The sequence below is a fragment of the Rhinopithecus roxellana genome, chromosome 9, assembly GCF_007565055.1.
Source record: "Rhinopithecus roxellana isolate Shanxi Qingling chromosome 9, ASM756505v1, whole genome shotgun sequence".
NCBI classification, from domain to species: Eukaryota; Metazoa; Chordata; class Mammalia; order Primates; family Cercopithecidae; genus Rhinopithecus; species Rhinopithecus roxellana.
The window spans coordinates 30,834,734-30,850,286 of NC_044557.1; the positions used below are offsets into that span (position 1 = coordinate 30,834,734).

Sequence of the window (15,553 nt, forward strand, 5' to 3'; positions counted from 1 at the left end):
ATTTTCTTAACAGACTATTAATTTTTAGTGCACTATGGGTTTTCAAGAAGTAGTCCCTGGAATATATTAAATAAGTGGTTGCTGGGGGTGTAGGTATTCTTAAGTTTTATAAAGGATATACTGCTATCTGTAAGTCACTGGTTCTTAACTTTGTGGGCCGGGGCATTGGACATTGGCCCATTTTAAAATCTGAGGAAACTATGAACCCAGCTCCATGAAGAAACATCTTAATGTGATAATCAGTGAATTAATTAGTATGTAGCTACCCACCCACTAAGCCACTGTCCTGCTTACTGTTGACAGGGTGACTCTCATTGCATGTATGCCTGAAATTCAGCAACTTATGTTAGAAATCTTTTAATGTGGCATTACTGCTGGCAGAAGATTTCAAAAGGTTAGTTTGAAGTTACAATTTGTGAAAGTAAACTCAGATATTCAGTGCTCTGACCCATCCAAAGAACATTGTAACTTACCAGCTCTTCTTGCTAAAGGATGAGGAATCAAATGATTTTGCTATGATGATAAAAGCTTTTCTGTGTTACGATTAAACTAGCTGAAAGTGGGGTTATTTCTAAGTAGATACACAGCTAAAGACATAAAGTTGAGCATAAACTGGGAAATTAAGTTGTAGGAAAGGATCAGAATTACACTGTATATAACCAGAGTTATATATATGGGGTTATACTCCATAAAGGAATAGCAGGTGGAGCATTTCCAAATGTTGAAATATGTCCAGGATGAGTGGCTGACATGGAGTGGAGGTTAAATTCACTGGAGTTGAAGTAGTAGAGGAACTCTAAAGGAAAGGTATTTTAGAAGACTAATTAGCATGAATTTTGAATTTAAATTTTATACAGATACTGTCAGGATACCAAACAAAGGCAACAAATGCTGTAAGAAGTATGCTGAAGTCATTGGGAAAGGTGGGAAGCTGTCCTAGGAGGCACTATATGGGGGTGGCAAATACAGGATATAATGGTGTAAGTCAATGCTGTGGACTTGGAGACCTGCAGAATCACTGAGAAGAGCTGCGAGCAACTAGGTGGGGGAAGTTTTGATTGGCTAAGACCAACGTAACTTTAGAAATTGATACTAATTTCAAGATAGTGGAAACAGCATATTGAGAATGAATGTTCTATTAAATAGATAAAAACTAATTTATTGTTAAATGAAAATAAACCATAAACTTTGTAGGCTAATGTTTAAACAAATGTGGTATATTAAAAGAATTTTAAAATTTGAGCCACACCATATCTGCAAATATAAATTATGATCAAGAAGAGTTTTAGAAAAGACTCCTTAAAGAAAATGAGTAATGTCAGGTAGTGGTTCTCAGCTATGTAAGACCCATTGTCTCCTTTTTATGAGAAATATTTTGTAAAACCATCTACACTATCCTCAAAGAACTCATAGATAATAATTATGTATATGATTTTCCAAAAGAAATTAATATTCTACCTTAAATATATTGAGGAAATAATTTATTGTGAAATGATACATGTTTTAATATATAAATGCCCTGATATGACCACACAGCACACGTAAGAAGCAGTTCGTTTGTACCTCTGTGCAATCTAGCACTTCCCATGTAAATGTGACAGGTATAAAAACAGAAAAATGAAGTATATGAGGTTGTCAGCTTAATTACTGCAAGTAGCTTGCATTCAAGGACTTGGTAAAGGTCCAAACAAAACAAAGTACAGTATTCCCTCACTTCACATGGTTGTACATTCCTGGAGATTTCGAAGTATATTAATACAATAGCCTAAAAAATGTGTTTTGCTTGTATATGAGACAGAGTTAGGTTTTAGGATCAGACAGTATTATCCACGTGACTCCCTGGAGGGCACATAATGATTCTTTGGAACCCAAGACAAGTCTTTCTCATGTAAGACAGATCTCCTGTTGCAGTGCATCTGACATCCCTACCTTGACACCAAATGACAGCAGTGCTCTCAAATCACCCCATGATGTTTAGATGGTTTAGATGTTTTGTCCTCCCCAAATCTCATGTTGAAATGTGACGTCCACTGTTGGGGGTGGGCCTGTGGGAGGTGTTTGGATCATGGGGTGGATCCCTCACAAATGGCTTGGTGCCATCCTCATGGTAATGAATGAGTTCTTGTTCTGGTAGTTCAAGTGAGACCTGATGGTTTAAAAGAGCCTGGAACCTCACTTTATCTCTTGCTTCCACTCTTGCTGTGTCATACACCAGGTCCCCCTTTGCCTTCTACCATGATTGTAAGTTCCCTGAGGCTTCACCAGCAGCAGAATCTGGTACCATGCTACTTACACAGCCTGCAGAACCATAAGCCAAAATAAACCTTTTTGCTTTATAAATTACCCAGCCTCAAGTATTCCTTCATAGCAGTACAAACAGACTAATACAGAAAATTGGTACCAAGGAGTAGGGCATTGTTCTAAATATACCTGAAGATGTGGAAGCATCTTTGAAACTGGGTAATAGGCAGTGGTTGGAAGAGTTTGGATGTCCTTGAAGAAGACAGGAAAACAAAGGAAAATTTGGTACTTCTTAGAGACTTCTCAAGTGGTTGTGACTAAAGTATTGATAGAAATATGGGCAGTGAAGGCCAGGCTGATGAGTTCTCAGATAGAAATGAGGAAGCTATTGGGAACTGGAGTAAAGGTCAGCCTTGTTATGCCCTAGCAAAGGACTTCTCTGCATTGTGTCCATACCCTAAGGCTTTGTGGAAGGTTAAACTTAAGAGTGATGATCTAGGATATCTAGTGGAAGAGATTTCTTTTTTTTTCTTTTTTTTTCTTTTTTTTTTTTTTGAGATGAGTCATGCTCTGTCACCCAGGCTGGAGTGCAGTGACGCAATCTCGGCTCACTGCAACCTCCACCTCCCAGGTTCAAGCAATTCCATTGCCTCAGCCTCCCAAGTAGCTGCCCTGTGCAGCCTCTGGACACTGTTCCCGGCATCCCAGCTGCTGCAGCTCCAGCTGCAGCTCCAAAAGCCCCAGGTAGAGCTTGGGCCTCCATTCACTCTGAAGGGCACAAGCCACTACTGTAAGCCTTGGTGGCTTCCACATGGGGTTAAGCCTACAGGCGCACAGAATGCACAAGTGAAAGAGGCATGGGAGGCTGCACCTAGATTTCAGAGGTCCATGCCAAAGGGAAATGTGAGGTTTTAGCCCCCAGAGTCCCCACTGGCACACTGCCTAGTGGAACTGTTGGAAGGGAGGTGCCACTTTCCAGACCCAAGAATGGTGGAGCCACCAGCAACCTGAGCCTGGAAAAGCCACAGGTACTCACCTCCAACCCATGAGAGAAGCCACAGGGCCAGAGCTGCCCAAAGCCTTGGAAACCCACCTCTTGCACCAATATGCCCTGTATGTGGGACATGGAGTCAAGGATTATTTTGGAGCTTTAAGATTTAATGTCTGCCTTGCCAGGTTTCAGACTTGTGTGGGGCCTGTTGCCTCTTTCTTTTGGCAGATCTCTCTTTTGGCATGGGAATGTTTACCCGATGCCTATACCACCATTCTATCTTAGAAGTAAATAGTTTATTTTTTATCTTACAGGATTGTGGGTAGAAAGAACATGGCTTGAATCTCAGATGAGATTTTGGACTTTTGAGTTAATGCTGGAACGAGTTAAGACTTTGGGGGACTATTGAGAAGGGATGGTTGTATTTTGTGATGTGAGAAGGACATGAAATTTGGGGGGCCAGTGGTGTAATGATATGGTTTGGATGTTTTGTCCCCTCCAAATCTCATGTTGAAGTGTGACCTCCACTCTTGAGGTGGGGCTGGTGGGAGATTTTGGATCACGAAGGCAGATCCCTCATGAATGGCTTGCTGCCATCCGCATGGTAATGAGTTCTCACCCCGATAGTTCACTCAAGAGCTGGTTAATAGCCGGGAACCTCCGTCTCTCTCTTGCTTCTGCCCTTGCCATGTGATATACTGTGATTGTAAGTTTTTTGCCTTCCACTGTGATTGTAAGTTTCCTGAGGTCTCACAAGAAGCAGATTCTGGTACCATGTTTCTTTTACAGCCTGCAGAACCATGAGCCAAAGTAAACCTCTTTGCTTTATAAATTACCCAGCCTCGGGTATTTCCTTATAGCAGTCAATGCAAATGGACTAATACACCCAACAAGCAAAAACACCCATATCAATTTTCAGAACTTTCTCTAAGGAGTTTATTAATAAATATCCACATTACCTTTTTATCTTCATAGGAATTTTCTGGTGCTGATTTACCTGTAAATTGCTGTCTTAAAATTTAACTTTCTAAATGCCAGAAGCTCTCCAAGATAATTGTGACAACTAAAGCATCCCTGTGTTGAGAACCAGTAAGGAGTAATGTGAAGTGACCTTTAAAAAGATCTACAAGGACTAATCAGTCATCATGGAAATTTTTGTGTTATAATTTAAGCAAAAAATTCTGTTTTCCAGTGTAGCTCATGAAATAATTACAGTAATCTCAACAGTGTAGTTTAATTCTTGAAAAACTTAATGATAACTTTTTTCCCCCTTTTTAAAAGAGAGATTCCCCTGGAGCTTCAACGCCTTGTTCATGGTGGCCAAGTGAATTTGGATATGGAGGATCATCAAGATCAAGAATACATAAAACCTAGATTGAGGTTCAAGGCTTTTAGTGGAGAAGGGCAAAAACTTGGAAGGTAAAAAATCCTAAAATGAGAAAAATACCTTTGTTGAACATGAATTTTTCTTTGAGAATAAGAAAAGCAAAATGACCTATGAAGTAAAAACAAAAATATGAACTGTATGCACATTAGATGTATAAATCTGTTAATAGTATTATATTATTATACCATTATATCATTATGATATTAATTGTGATATTAATACTATAATTAATATTAATACTAAGATTACAGTTACCATGTTCCTGGCCCTCTAAGCCCTATACAATGGTTATCTCAGTTAGTCTTTACAACAACTATTTGATGTTATTACTTCATTTTGTAGATGCAGTAATTTGCCCAAGATTATTGAGCTAAGAAATGACTAGCTTGTGGGATTCAAACCCAGGCACTCTGACTCCAGAGTTTGTATTTTTCACCACTATATTATATGCCTCTTTCAGATTACCTGGTTTCAAAGGAGAGAATTGTAAAGGGTTGTTGATGAGATAAAATGATGGATACCTTACATCACAACTTAAGCATGCATGTCTGCCATCAGTAATGACCAAGCTCTTGCAGCAGGAGCAATGTGCTTAGCTTTGTGATTTTCAATAGTTTTTAAACAGCCAAACTCTTTTTTTCAAGTCATGGAAGCCCAATATGTAAAATCTGAGCTCCTCGAATTGTTGGTGAAGGAAGGCATTGTGTCTGAGACATTTCCGAAGAACCTTAGGACTGAAGAGCACAATTTAAAAACCAACGCACGTGGCAGATTGTATGAGTGGTTTCCTTTATAGTAGCCATGGCTTAATGTAATCTTAGAAATTGTAAAATACGTTGGTAAAAGTTACCCTCTACTTGTCCACATATTGTTGCAGGTAATGTGGAATTGCCGCATTGGCGATGTTTCCGGTGTATGCTTTGGTGCATCCTTTGCTTCTCTTCATGTGATTCCTTCCCTTCCAAGCCCCGTTCAGTTGCCTGGTGCACACTGGTTTTCTATTCTCTCCTCATATTTCAAGATAGGAAAGAATTCAATATTACTTCTTTATACTTTGCTATCTCTAGTCTCCCTTCCTGTGTTCTCTTCTGATAGAGACTGGTGCTGGGGACATAAAGGAAATACAGGAATTTATGTTGACCTGTTTTTCTTAGAACACAAACTCTTCAATTTTCATTCACAGGTTTACTTGGAAATTTTCTCCCTCGTCTCTCTTTCCTGCCAACACATGTCAGGCTTCTCTTTCTTTCTTTTTTTTTTTTTTTGAGATAGGGTCTTGCTCTGTTGCCCAGACTGGTGTACAGTGGTGCAGTCATAGTTCACTGCAGACTTGACCTCCTGGGCTCAAGCAAGCTTCCTACCCCACTCTTCTGACTAGCTGGGACTATAGGCACTGCTGAGCCCAACTAATTTTTTTTCATTTTTAGGTTTTGTAGAGACACATGTCTTACAGTTTGCCGAGGCTGGTCTTGAATTCCTGGCTTCAAGCTGTTCTTCTGCTTTGGCCTGCCAAAGTGCCTGGGTTACAGGCATGAACCACTGTGCCTGGCCAGGCTTCTGTCGAATTGTATAATACTATGTTTTTACTCCTCTTGTTGTGATCAACATATATATATATTTTTTTTAATTTTCTAGCACTTCCCATTTTTATTTTATATTTATTGAGATTATGATTTTTAATTAGAATGCGGATAAAATGCCTAGTCATCTCTTTGCTATATACATATTCCTTCTCTGTTATTTAAATGTATGACTAAGAATTAATGTTAGACTGCACATCCTTGTTGGTAGACCTACAGTAAATCTAGACTTGGAATTGAAGAAGGTAGCATAAAGGGAAGGCAACTGAGAAGAGCCAGTGATTATTAAACTCATGAAAATAAGGATATTATCTGATGATAGTATCTCACAAAGGCCAATCATTTTCCTATAAAGCAAATAGAGAAAATAACAGAAAAGAAAGGAGAAACTGATGGAAGAAAGTGACAGAGATCAGTGGTAATAATGCCATGTTGATTTACTAGCCATGTTGATCAAGATTTTGATTACAGAAAACAGAATCTACTTGCCAGTAGTAATAGATTTCTTACAGGATCTTGTGTAGTTTATAGAATATCTGGAAGAGACAAGCAAACCAAGCTTTCCTTAGCCAGGAGAAACAAACACCATAGAAGAGTGTTCCAGAGACAATACCTGTGTCCCCCAGTCAGGTGCTCCGTGCCGATGAAACTAGGGACTAGATACTAGAACATCCCATCATAGAAGAAATAAATGCTTCCATCACCTTAGTAACCAGAAGAGCTACAGACTTTCCACTTTGCAGTGCTTCCTTCCACCAAACAAGTATATGTTTGTTTGCTTGATGGAAGGGTAGAATCATGAAATCCTAGCTGCCAGAGAGTCTGAGAGATGTAATCTTTAGAATTTTCAGCTTCTAATAGAAGGAGATAGCATGATGATGTGAGCCTATGTGTACACAAACCCATATGTCGAATAAGCAAATATATTCTAAAGTGACGAATTACATAGAACATTTTATATTAAAGATTTACATTAAGAAATATATTAAAACCGGCCGGGCGCGGTGGCTCACGCCTGTAATCCCAGCACTTTGGGAGGCCGAGGTGGGCGGATCACAAGGTCAGGAGATCGAGACCACAGTGAAACCCCATCTCTACTAAAAATGCAAAAAATTAGCCGGGCGCGGTGGCGGGCGCCTGTAGTCCCAGCTACTCAGGAGGCTGAGGCAGGAGAATGGCGTGAACCCGGGAAGCGGAGCTTGCAGTGAGCTGAGATCCGGCCACTGCACTCCAGCCTGGGCGACAGAGCGAGACTCCGTCTCAAAAAAAAAAAAAAAAAAAAAAGAAATATATTAAAACTTCAATAGTTAACCTTCATTTAGAAAGTAACCTTCTAAAAGGGCTTGGTTCTCAAGAGTTCAAGACAGTTATTTACTGAGCAGGAAATAAAAAGAAGCAAGTAAAACAGAAATGAAAATAATCTATTGTCTTCCATAGATGGCAGTCTGATTACACACAGAATGTTACATAGATGGAAACTAGATCTTTTTATGTGGTATACAATTACGGTGCAAACCAAAATGCCATAAAAATATTACATAGTACCCTCACGTAATAGAAGAAGGCAACACACAGAATGTTACATAGATGGAAACTAGATCTTTTTATGTGGTATACAATTATGGTGCAAACCAAAATGCCATAAAAATATTACATAGTACCCTCACGTAATAGAAGAAGGCAAACCATAGATGTAAAACTGCAATTTTGCAATGGTAGAACGAACTGTATTATTGAATAAAAATTAGCTTGGTGAGCTAGAGTTGTGCTTAACAAGTAAAAGACCTACAAAATCACGGAGTCATTTTTAATAGGGAGGACTAGTAAGTAGGCATTCTTGGTAGGCTTTTGAGCTGGCGTGTATAATGATAAAAATCATGATTTGAAGCTGATCTTTCTGCAGAACAGTCACTGCCTGTTTGTCCTACTGTTCTCTTCAAAAGATTTTGCTTAACACTCTCACTCACCTGGGATTTGTCTTCATCTGGGGCCCTAGACCCTGAGTGCTCTGTTCTCTAAAACTTCAAAGCCTTTCCTATCCCAGCTCTTCAACAGCTGTCGCCTGACTGAAGCCTGACTGGGTTGTCAGCCCGTGCGGCTCAGTACCTCTGGGGACAGTCTCAGCTGTGCTGAGCAGGCAGTGCTGTACCTCGCCAGTCTCACAGGCCTGAGCTGCTTTCCTAAACCCCCTCCTTGACCCCTGCCGCTCACTCTCAGCAAATCTCTTTGCTTCCAGCTTCATTGAGAAAATAGAACCTGACAGGAATTCACATTCTTACTGTGTTCCCCTCCAACCTTCAAGCTTATTAATGATCATTTCCATTCTCCTTGCCCTCCATAAGTTTGAAGAAGAGGGTGTTTCTCCTGTCTGAGGGAATTACAACCTACATCCTTTCCTGCCATTTGCCTGGAAACCTTGTTGTACCAATGAATTTCTCTTTTCTTTCTTAAAAAATTTTCTTTTTAATGTAAAAGTTTTACTGTGGCTTGATCAATTGAATGATACAGAGAAAATTTTAAATAGCAAGCAGATGTGATTTTGACAGCTAAATATTAGAATTGACATAACTTGCCTGGGCACAGTGGCTCACACCCGTAATCCCAACACTTTGGTAGGCCGAGGCGGGCAGATGACTTGAGATCAGGAATTCAAGACCAGCCTGGCCAACATGGCAAAACCCCATCTCTACTAAAAGTACAAAAAAAAAAAAAAAAAATTAGCCACATGTGGTGACAGGCACCTGTAATCCCAGCTACTTGGGAGGCTGAGGCAGGAGAATCATTTGGAACTCAGGAGGCAGAGGTTGCAGTGAGCTGAAATCACACAACTGCACTCCAGCCTGGGCAACAGAGCAACACTGCATCTCAGAAAAATAAAAATAAAGTAAAATAAATTAACATTACTTTTTAGGCTGGTTTTTTAATAGCACACTACCAGCTTGTCCAGCTATCTATCTGTGTGGTTCTGATCATGTCTTTTAGTCTCTCTGTGACTCAATTTCTTTTGGATAAAATGATATGGTTGGACTAAATTATGTTGAAAGTCCATCCATTGCAGTTCTCAAATGTTATTATTCCATATACAATAGTTTCATTGTGACATACACACATTTTCTTACCTAGCTTCCCCATCCTGTATTTTCTGTTTTGAGAAAAGCATACCTGGTCAGAATCTGCCTTAAACAGAAAGCAGTAGATTACAAAAACAACAGGGAGGCAACTTGACGTGTGGAAAAAGCCCAAGATAAACCTCAACTCTCTCACTTACCAATAGGAATATTGGGGGTAACTTTTTTCTCCCCAGAGTTGTTGTTAGGATAATTATAATGCTAATAGCCAACTTTTAGTAGTGCCAACTATATAAAAGCACCATTTGAAGTGCTTATGTGTCCTCATTAATTTCATCCTTACGACACTGCTGCTGTTGTCTCTCAGGCACAATAAGGGTAAGTGACTTGCCTGGTGTCACAGAATAAGTGCAGAGTTGGTACTGAAACCAGGTAATCCAGCTCCGGGAACCATGCTGTTAACACTGCTTTCCAGGCTGATGTAAATGAAATAATGTATGTGGCAGATGTGGTAATGGTGGTAGTGACGATGATAATGTGTATACCTGGTTATCAATGAGGCAGAGGTAAAGAGGTCCTTCGCATTCAGTGTCTCATGTCTTTTCTCTTGTATTTTCATCCCCCTCATGTAAGGGACACTGGACTGTTGGCCCTCAATTCCAAATTAAAAAGAAATTCCTTAATATCTGATTATTTATTGTAAGTCATAATTTTAACCTTTTGTATATTTTTATGTATCCTCAAATCAGTTCTAAAATTAGCCTCAGGAAATAGCTAAAGAAAGTGTCAGCAGTTAGTACCAGGTAATTTTACCACTTTACTGTGTACTCTTGAAAGAGAAACCTTTTGAATGGGAGTAAGAGTCATGATTTAGATTGAACTAAAGCCCAAATGCTCATAGAACTTTTATACGAGTAATATGTAGATACATGTGTGTCTTTCTTCCAGAAGAAAATAATTTATAGGAAACCATCTAAATCTCAGTGTTCAAAAGAAAAAACTTGAAGGTTGTCAAAAATCCCTTAAGATGACTGAGAAAATTGGGCTAAATTTCTTTTAATTATTTAACCAAAAGAGCACTCCTCTATTTTTGACATTCACTTTTGATATATACTGGCTGATCATCCTGCTCATGTTAGAAGGCTAAGACAGCAATGCTAGGGTCACTAGTAACCAAGTTCAAATGGTAAGATGTTCTGTCAGGCTTCATTATGAATTTATCGTTGTGTAGAAACATTTTATTCCTCACTAGTACTTAGAAGTTATTTCTGTTTTGCAAAGCAGTACTTGAATCAGATGTGTTTAAGTAATATTAGCTAAGTTTAAATTAAGTGAATTTAGTGCTGATAGTATGTACACAATAGCTGGCACCTGTTGAAACACTGTGTTCTAGGCATAATATTAAGGACTTACTGGTATAATATACCTTCATAACATAGTATTATTCCCTCATTTTATAAATGATAGAACTGGGATTCAAAATGATTGATGTACTTACTCAACTTCACACAATTGACGTAGCTGGGATGTGAAACCATGTCTGGCTGTGCTCTTAGTCATTCTTTGACACTAACTCAGAGTTGCTTATACTTCTAAATAAAACTGGTTTGCTAAATGTGATGAAATTGCAAACAGTTAAATGAGGAAAGGATACAAAGTTAGGCTTTTAAGAGAGATTAGATAAACCAGATAGGAATCATAGGATCCAAAATAACTTTAACATAATGAAAGAGGTTGAAAGAAGTGTAGGAGACTCAAATGAAGCCATATTCTAAGTGTTTATCTGCCTTCTTCAGTTTGTCACATTTTACATACTCAGATTTGTGTTCTAATTCTTTGATTCTTCTTTTTTAGCCTTACACCTGAAATAGTCAGTACACCTTCCTCTCCAGAAGAGGAGGATAAATCAATACTTAATGCAGTTGTTCTTATTGATGATTCAGTGCCAACAACAAAAATTCAGATCAGGTTGGCAGATGGGAGTCGTCTGATACAAAGATTCAACAGTACACACAGGTAAGCTTCTTTACCAACAGTGTCCTGTTTGCTGTTCTGTACACTGGGTTGCTTATCTAAGTAAAACTGTATGTGACATGAGTAATGAAGAATATGATATTCTTTAGGTTTACTTTTGAAGTAACTTTTTGACAGAAGAAACATTCTTAAAAGGACATTAGCTGTGTATAAGAAATGAAATATATGGTATTTAAACAGTCTCTATAAACTATCCAAATACTCATGTGATCTCAGATATCATACAAAAATAAATTAAGAACCACAGTTTTACATTGTTACTAAAACTATATGAAGTAGAATCAGATTTAATTTAACATAGTAAAACCTTTGGGGACTTCATTCATTTAAAAATTTGTGATAATGTTGATTGGGATTTTCTGTATGGCAAATACTTCATAATATAAATGTATATTGCAAATCAAGTTTAATTGTACTATTTTCAAGAACTTCAGATAGTGTTAAATTTTTCTTTAATAGGCCGGGCGCGGTGGCTCAAGCCTGTAATTTACCCAGCACTTTGGGAGGCCGAGATGGGTGGATCATGAGGTCAGGAGTTCGAGACCATCCTGGCTAATACGGTGAAACCCCGTCTCTACTAAAAAATAAAAAAAAACTAGCCGGGCGACGAGGTGGGCGCCTGTAGTCCCAGCTACTCGGGAGGCTGAGACAGGAGAATGGTGTGAACCCGGGAGGCGGAGCTTGCAGTGAGCTGAGATCCGGCCACTGCACTCCAGCCTGGGCGGCAGAGCAAGACTCCGTCTCAAAAAAAAAAAAATTTCTTTAATATTGATTTGTACATCAACATTTGATTTGTCCGTTGAAGTAAGACCCTAACAGGTATATTTATGATTTCGGTTGAATTACTGTGTTGATGTGAGAGTAATTTTTTAAAATTAGTCCTACGACAACACATTTCATAGTTTTAAACTCACCTTGCCACAGGCCAATCATAGTTACCTTTTTCAGGTCATATGCTGCTAACATATTTTATACTCTGAAAAAAGTAGGACCTGTACTTTTTTTTATTTTATTTTATTTTGGAGGCAGAGTCTTACTCTGTCTCCCAGGCTGGAGTGCAGTGGTGGGATCTCAGCCCACTACAAACTCCACCTTCCAGATTCAAGAAATTCTCATACCTCAACCTCCTAAGTAGCTGGGATTACAGGCAGCCACCACCATGCCCAGCTAATTTTTTCTGGTTTTGGTAGAGACAGGGTTTTCACCACGTTAGCCAGGCTAGTCTCGAACTCCTGGCCTCAAGTGATCTGCCCACGTCGGCCTCCCAAAGTGCTGGAATTACAGGTGTGAGCCATTGTGCCCAGCCGGACCTGCACTTTTAAAATAACATTAGTACACTTACTTTATGCATAACTTACCTGAAGATTGTTTCCATTTTACAGGAAAAGTAAATGTTAAGTACACACTAAAGTTACTTTACATTTTAACTGAAGCCTAAGATAAATCCTTCAATTGAAATATTATACATTAAAGAAAGTTGCAACACCTTTATATAAAGATTAAAATTTTGTGATTTTTATTATGATTCAATTTTAAGTTTACATGAAAATATGGTTTTTTATATTACAAATTATTTTTATCTCATTTCTTCAGGATCCTGGATGTCCGGAACTTTATTGTACAGTCTCGTCCTGAATTTGCAGCTCTTGACTTTATTCTTGTGACTTCATTTCCGAATAAAGAGCTAACAGATGAAAACCTGACACTGCTAGAAGCAGATATTCTTAACACTGTGTTACTCCAGCAACTAAAATAATATTGTTCCTGTCCATGCAGTAGCATGTGGGAATAGATGATGTGCCATATTAATAAGAACAATACTTCCAGCACTAAAAACAACCAAATTATTTTTATTATTTTTACAGATAGATTTTGGTTTTATTGTTATTCTGTCTTCCAACCTGAATATAGACAAATTTGGATTAGGAATAGACCTTGAGGCCGGGCGCGGTGGCTCAAGTCTGTAATCCCAGCACTTTGGGAGGCCGAGACGGGCGGATCACGAGGTCAGGAGATCGAGACCATCCTGGCTAACATGGTGAAACCCCGTCTCTACTACAAATACAAAAAAACTAGCCGGGCGAGGTGGCGGGTGCCTGTAGTCCCAGCTACTTGGGAGGCTGAGGCAGGAGAATAGCGGGAACCCGGGAGGTGGAGCTTGCAGTGAGCTGAGATCCCGCCACTGCACTCCAGCCTGGGCGACAGAGCGAGACTCTGTCTCAAAAAAGAAAAAAAAAAAAAAAAAGGAATAGACCTTGAGATAAGTATGTTTGAGTTTTTAGTTGAAGGACTGGCTTATGTTAGTTTTTGGATTTCTAGGCAAATCAGTTTGTTACATGCTTAGTGTTAATGTAACATTTGTTTGCAGAAAAAAATGAACAGAGCCCCTTTTTGATAAATGTGTTTGGTAAAATTTGCACTAAAGTTTCTTGATGCAGCACTAACCAACAGCCATTAAGAAATCTTTTGATCAAATAACGTTGAAAATTTGTCTGTAATATATACTGAAACGTGTCTATTTTGATTTTGAAATTGTTTGATCGTACAATAATTATTTCTCCTATTAAGATTTTACACATCCTTTTTACTTACTGATTTAGATATATTACTAGTATCAGAAACTACAGTTTTGCCTTGTATTTTACAGAATTATGACTGTTGTGAACTTAAACAGAAACACATAAAAGGTCAGCAATTCTTTTTTTTGTTTTGTTTTTTGAGATGGAGTTTTGCTCTCGTTGCCCAGGCTGGAGTGCAATGGCATGATCTCCGCTCACCACAGCCTCCACCTACCAGGTTTAAAAGATTCTCCTGCCTCAGCCTTCCGAGTAGCTGGGATTACAGACATGCGCCACCATGCCTGGCTAATTTTTGTATTTTTAGTAGAGACAGGATTTCTCCATGTTGGTCAGGCTGGTCTCAAACTCCCAACCTCAGGTGATATACACATCTCAGCCTCCCAAAGTGCTGGGATTACAGGCATGAGCCACCACGCCCAGCCTAAATGTCAGCAATTCTTAAGAAGATATGGTAAACAGCAACAACATTTTAAAATCAAGTAATTACAGTTCCTCCCAGAGCTTGCCTTGATCACATTCATTTGTTCATTCAACACATTTTTCTAGGAAACTCACTGTATACACTAAACACTATTCTATGTGCTCAACCTAGAATGTCTTCTCCAGAACAAGACTAGTGTAGAAATATAGGAATGTAAATTCTGTCGTACAGACTAGATCTAAAGAATTACCAGCATAAATGTTTACATTTCTGCTGAAGCCAGAAGCTTCTCCTTCTTCCCAGACACCATTTCGTCCTTAGTTATCACTCCTGGTTAGTCTTTCATTGCCACCATAACAAGTTACAAAATGTGGCTTAAAATAGCACAAATTTATCATCTTAACAATTCTTTAGGTTAGGAGTCCAAATGGGTTTCACGGTGCTAAGATCCATTTGTTGGCAGGGTTGCATTCCTTTAGGAGGCTCTATAGGAGAATCATTTCCTTGTCGTTCCACCTTCTAGAGGACATCTGCATTCCTTGGCTTGTGGCCTCCTTCCATCTTAAAAACCAGCACTGTTTCATCTCTATGACCCTTCTGTTATCACATCTCTCTGACACAAGCCTGGAGAGGTTCTCTGCAGGACTCATGATTAAATTAGGCCCACTGGATAATCTAGGCTTATCTCCTCATCTTGAAATCCATAGTAACCTTAATTACATCTGCAAAATCTCTTTTACCATCTAAAGTTACATATAGGTTTGGAGATTAGGACATTAACATTTTATGTAGAACATTATTCTTGTCTACTGCAGTTCGCCCTCGTCCCCAGCTCCACCCCAGTGTTAAAGATTCAGATTCATCGCAAATAAATTTACCTCACTCGTAGGTGCTCAAAAGTCACAAACCATTCTTACAGTATCAACTCTAAATCCAAAATCTTACCTGAGTCTCACCAACTCAAAAGTCTCAAATCTCACATTAAAGCCATCTAAATTAAGTTTGAGAGGATCAGGCTGTGATTTCTAGGGCATAATTCCTCTCCATCTGTGCACTTGTGAACCTAGAAAAGAAGTTTTCTGCTCCCAAGTATGCTGGCATGACAGGCGTACAGTCACAGTTATACACATTCCTGTTCAAAAAGCAGAAATTGGGATGAAAAAAGGAGCTATTAGCACCAATCAATTTGCAAAACCAGCCAGACACCCTCCTTTACAAGGTGTGGGAGTAATCTTCAGCTCACTGCTCAGTT

At 38.9% G+C, this 15,553-nt stretch overlaps 1 protein-coding gene across 3 annotated transcripts in view; it reads left to right on the plus strand.

The window, feature by feature from the left end:
* UBXN2B (UBX domain protein 2B) overlaps nt 1–13,350 on the plus strand; it is a 38,027-nt gene extending 24,677 nt beyond the window's left edge. The window contains exons 6-9 of one of the 3 annotated variants that reach the window (XR_004059293.1): nt 304–394; nt 4,514–4,651; nt 11,122–11,283; nt 12,895–13,350. Coding sequence is in view for 2 of the 3 variants with exons in the window: in XM_030937909.1 (XP_030793769.1) it covers nt 4,514–4,651; nt 11,122–11,283; nt 12,895–13,057 (463 nt within the window). In the remaining variant the exon portion in view is untranslated. Of the gene's footprint in view, nt 1–303; nt 553–4,513; nt 4,652–11,121; nt 11,284–12,894 lie in introns of those variants that run through there. The other 2 variants (XM_030937909.1, XM_030937910.1) reach the window with 2 other exon arrangements.
* The last annotated feature ends 2,203 nt before the right edge of the window (nt 13,351–15,553 follow it).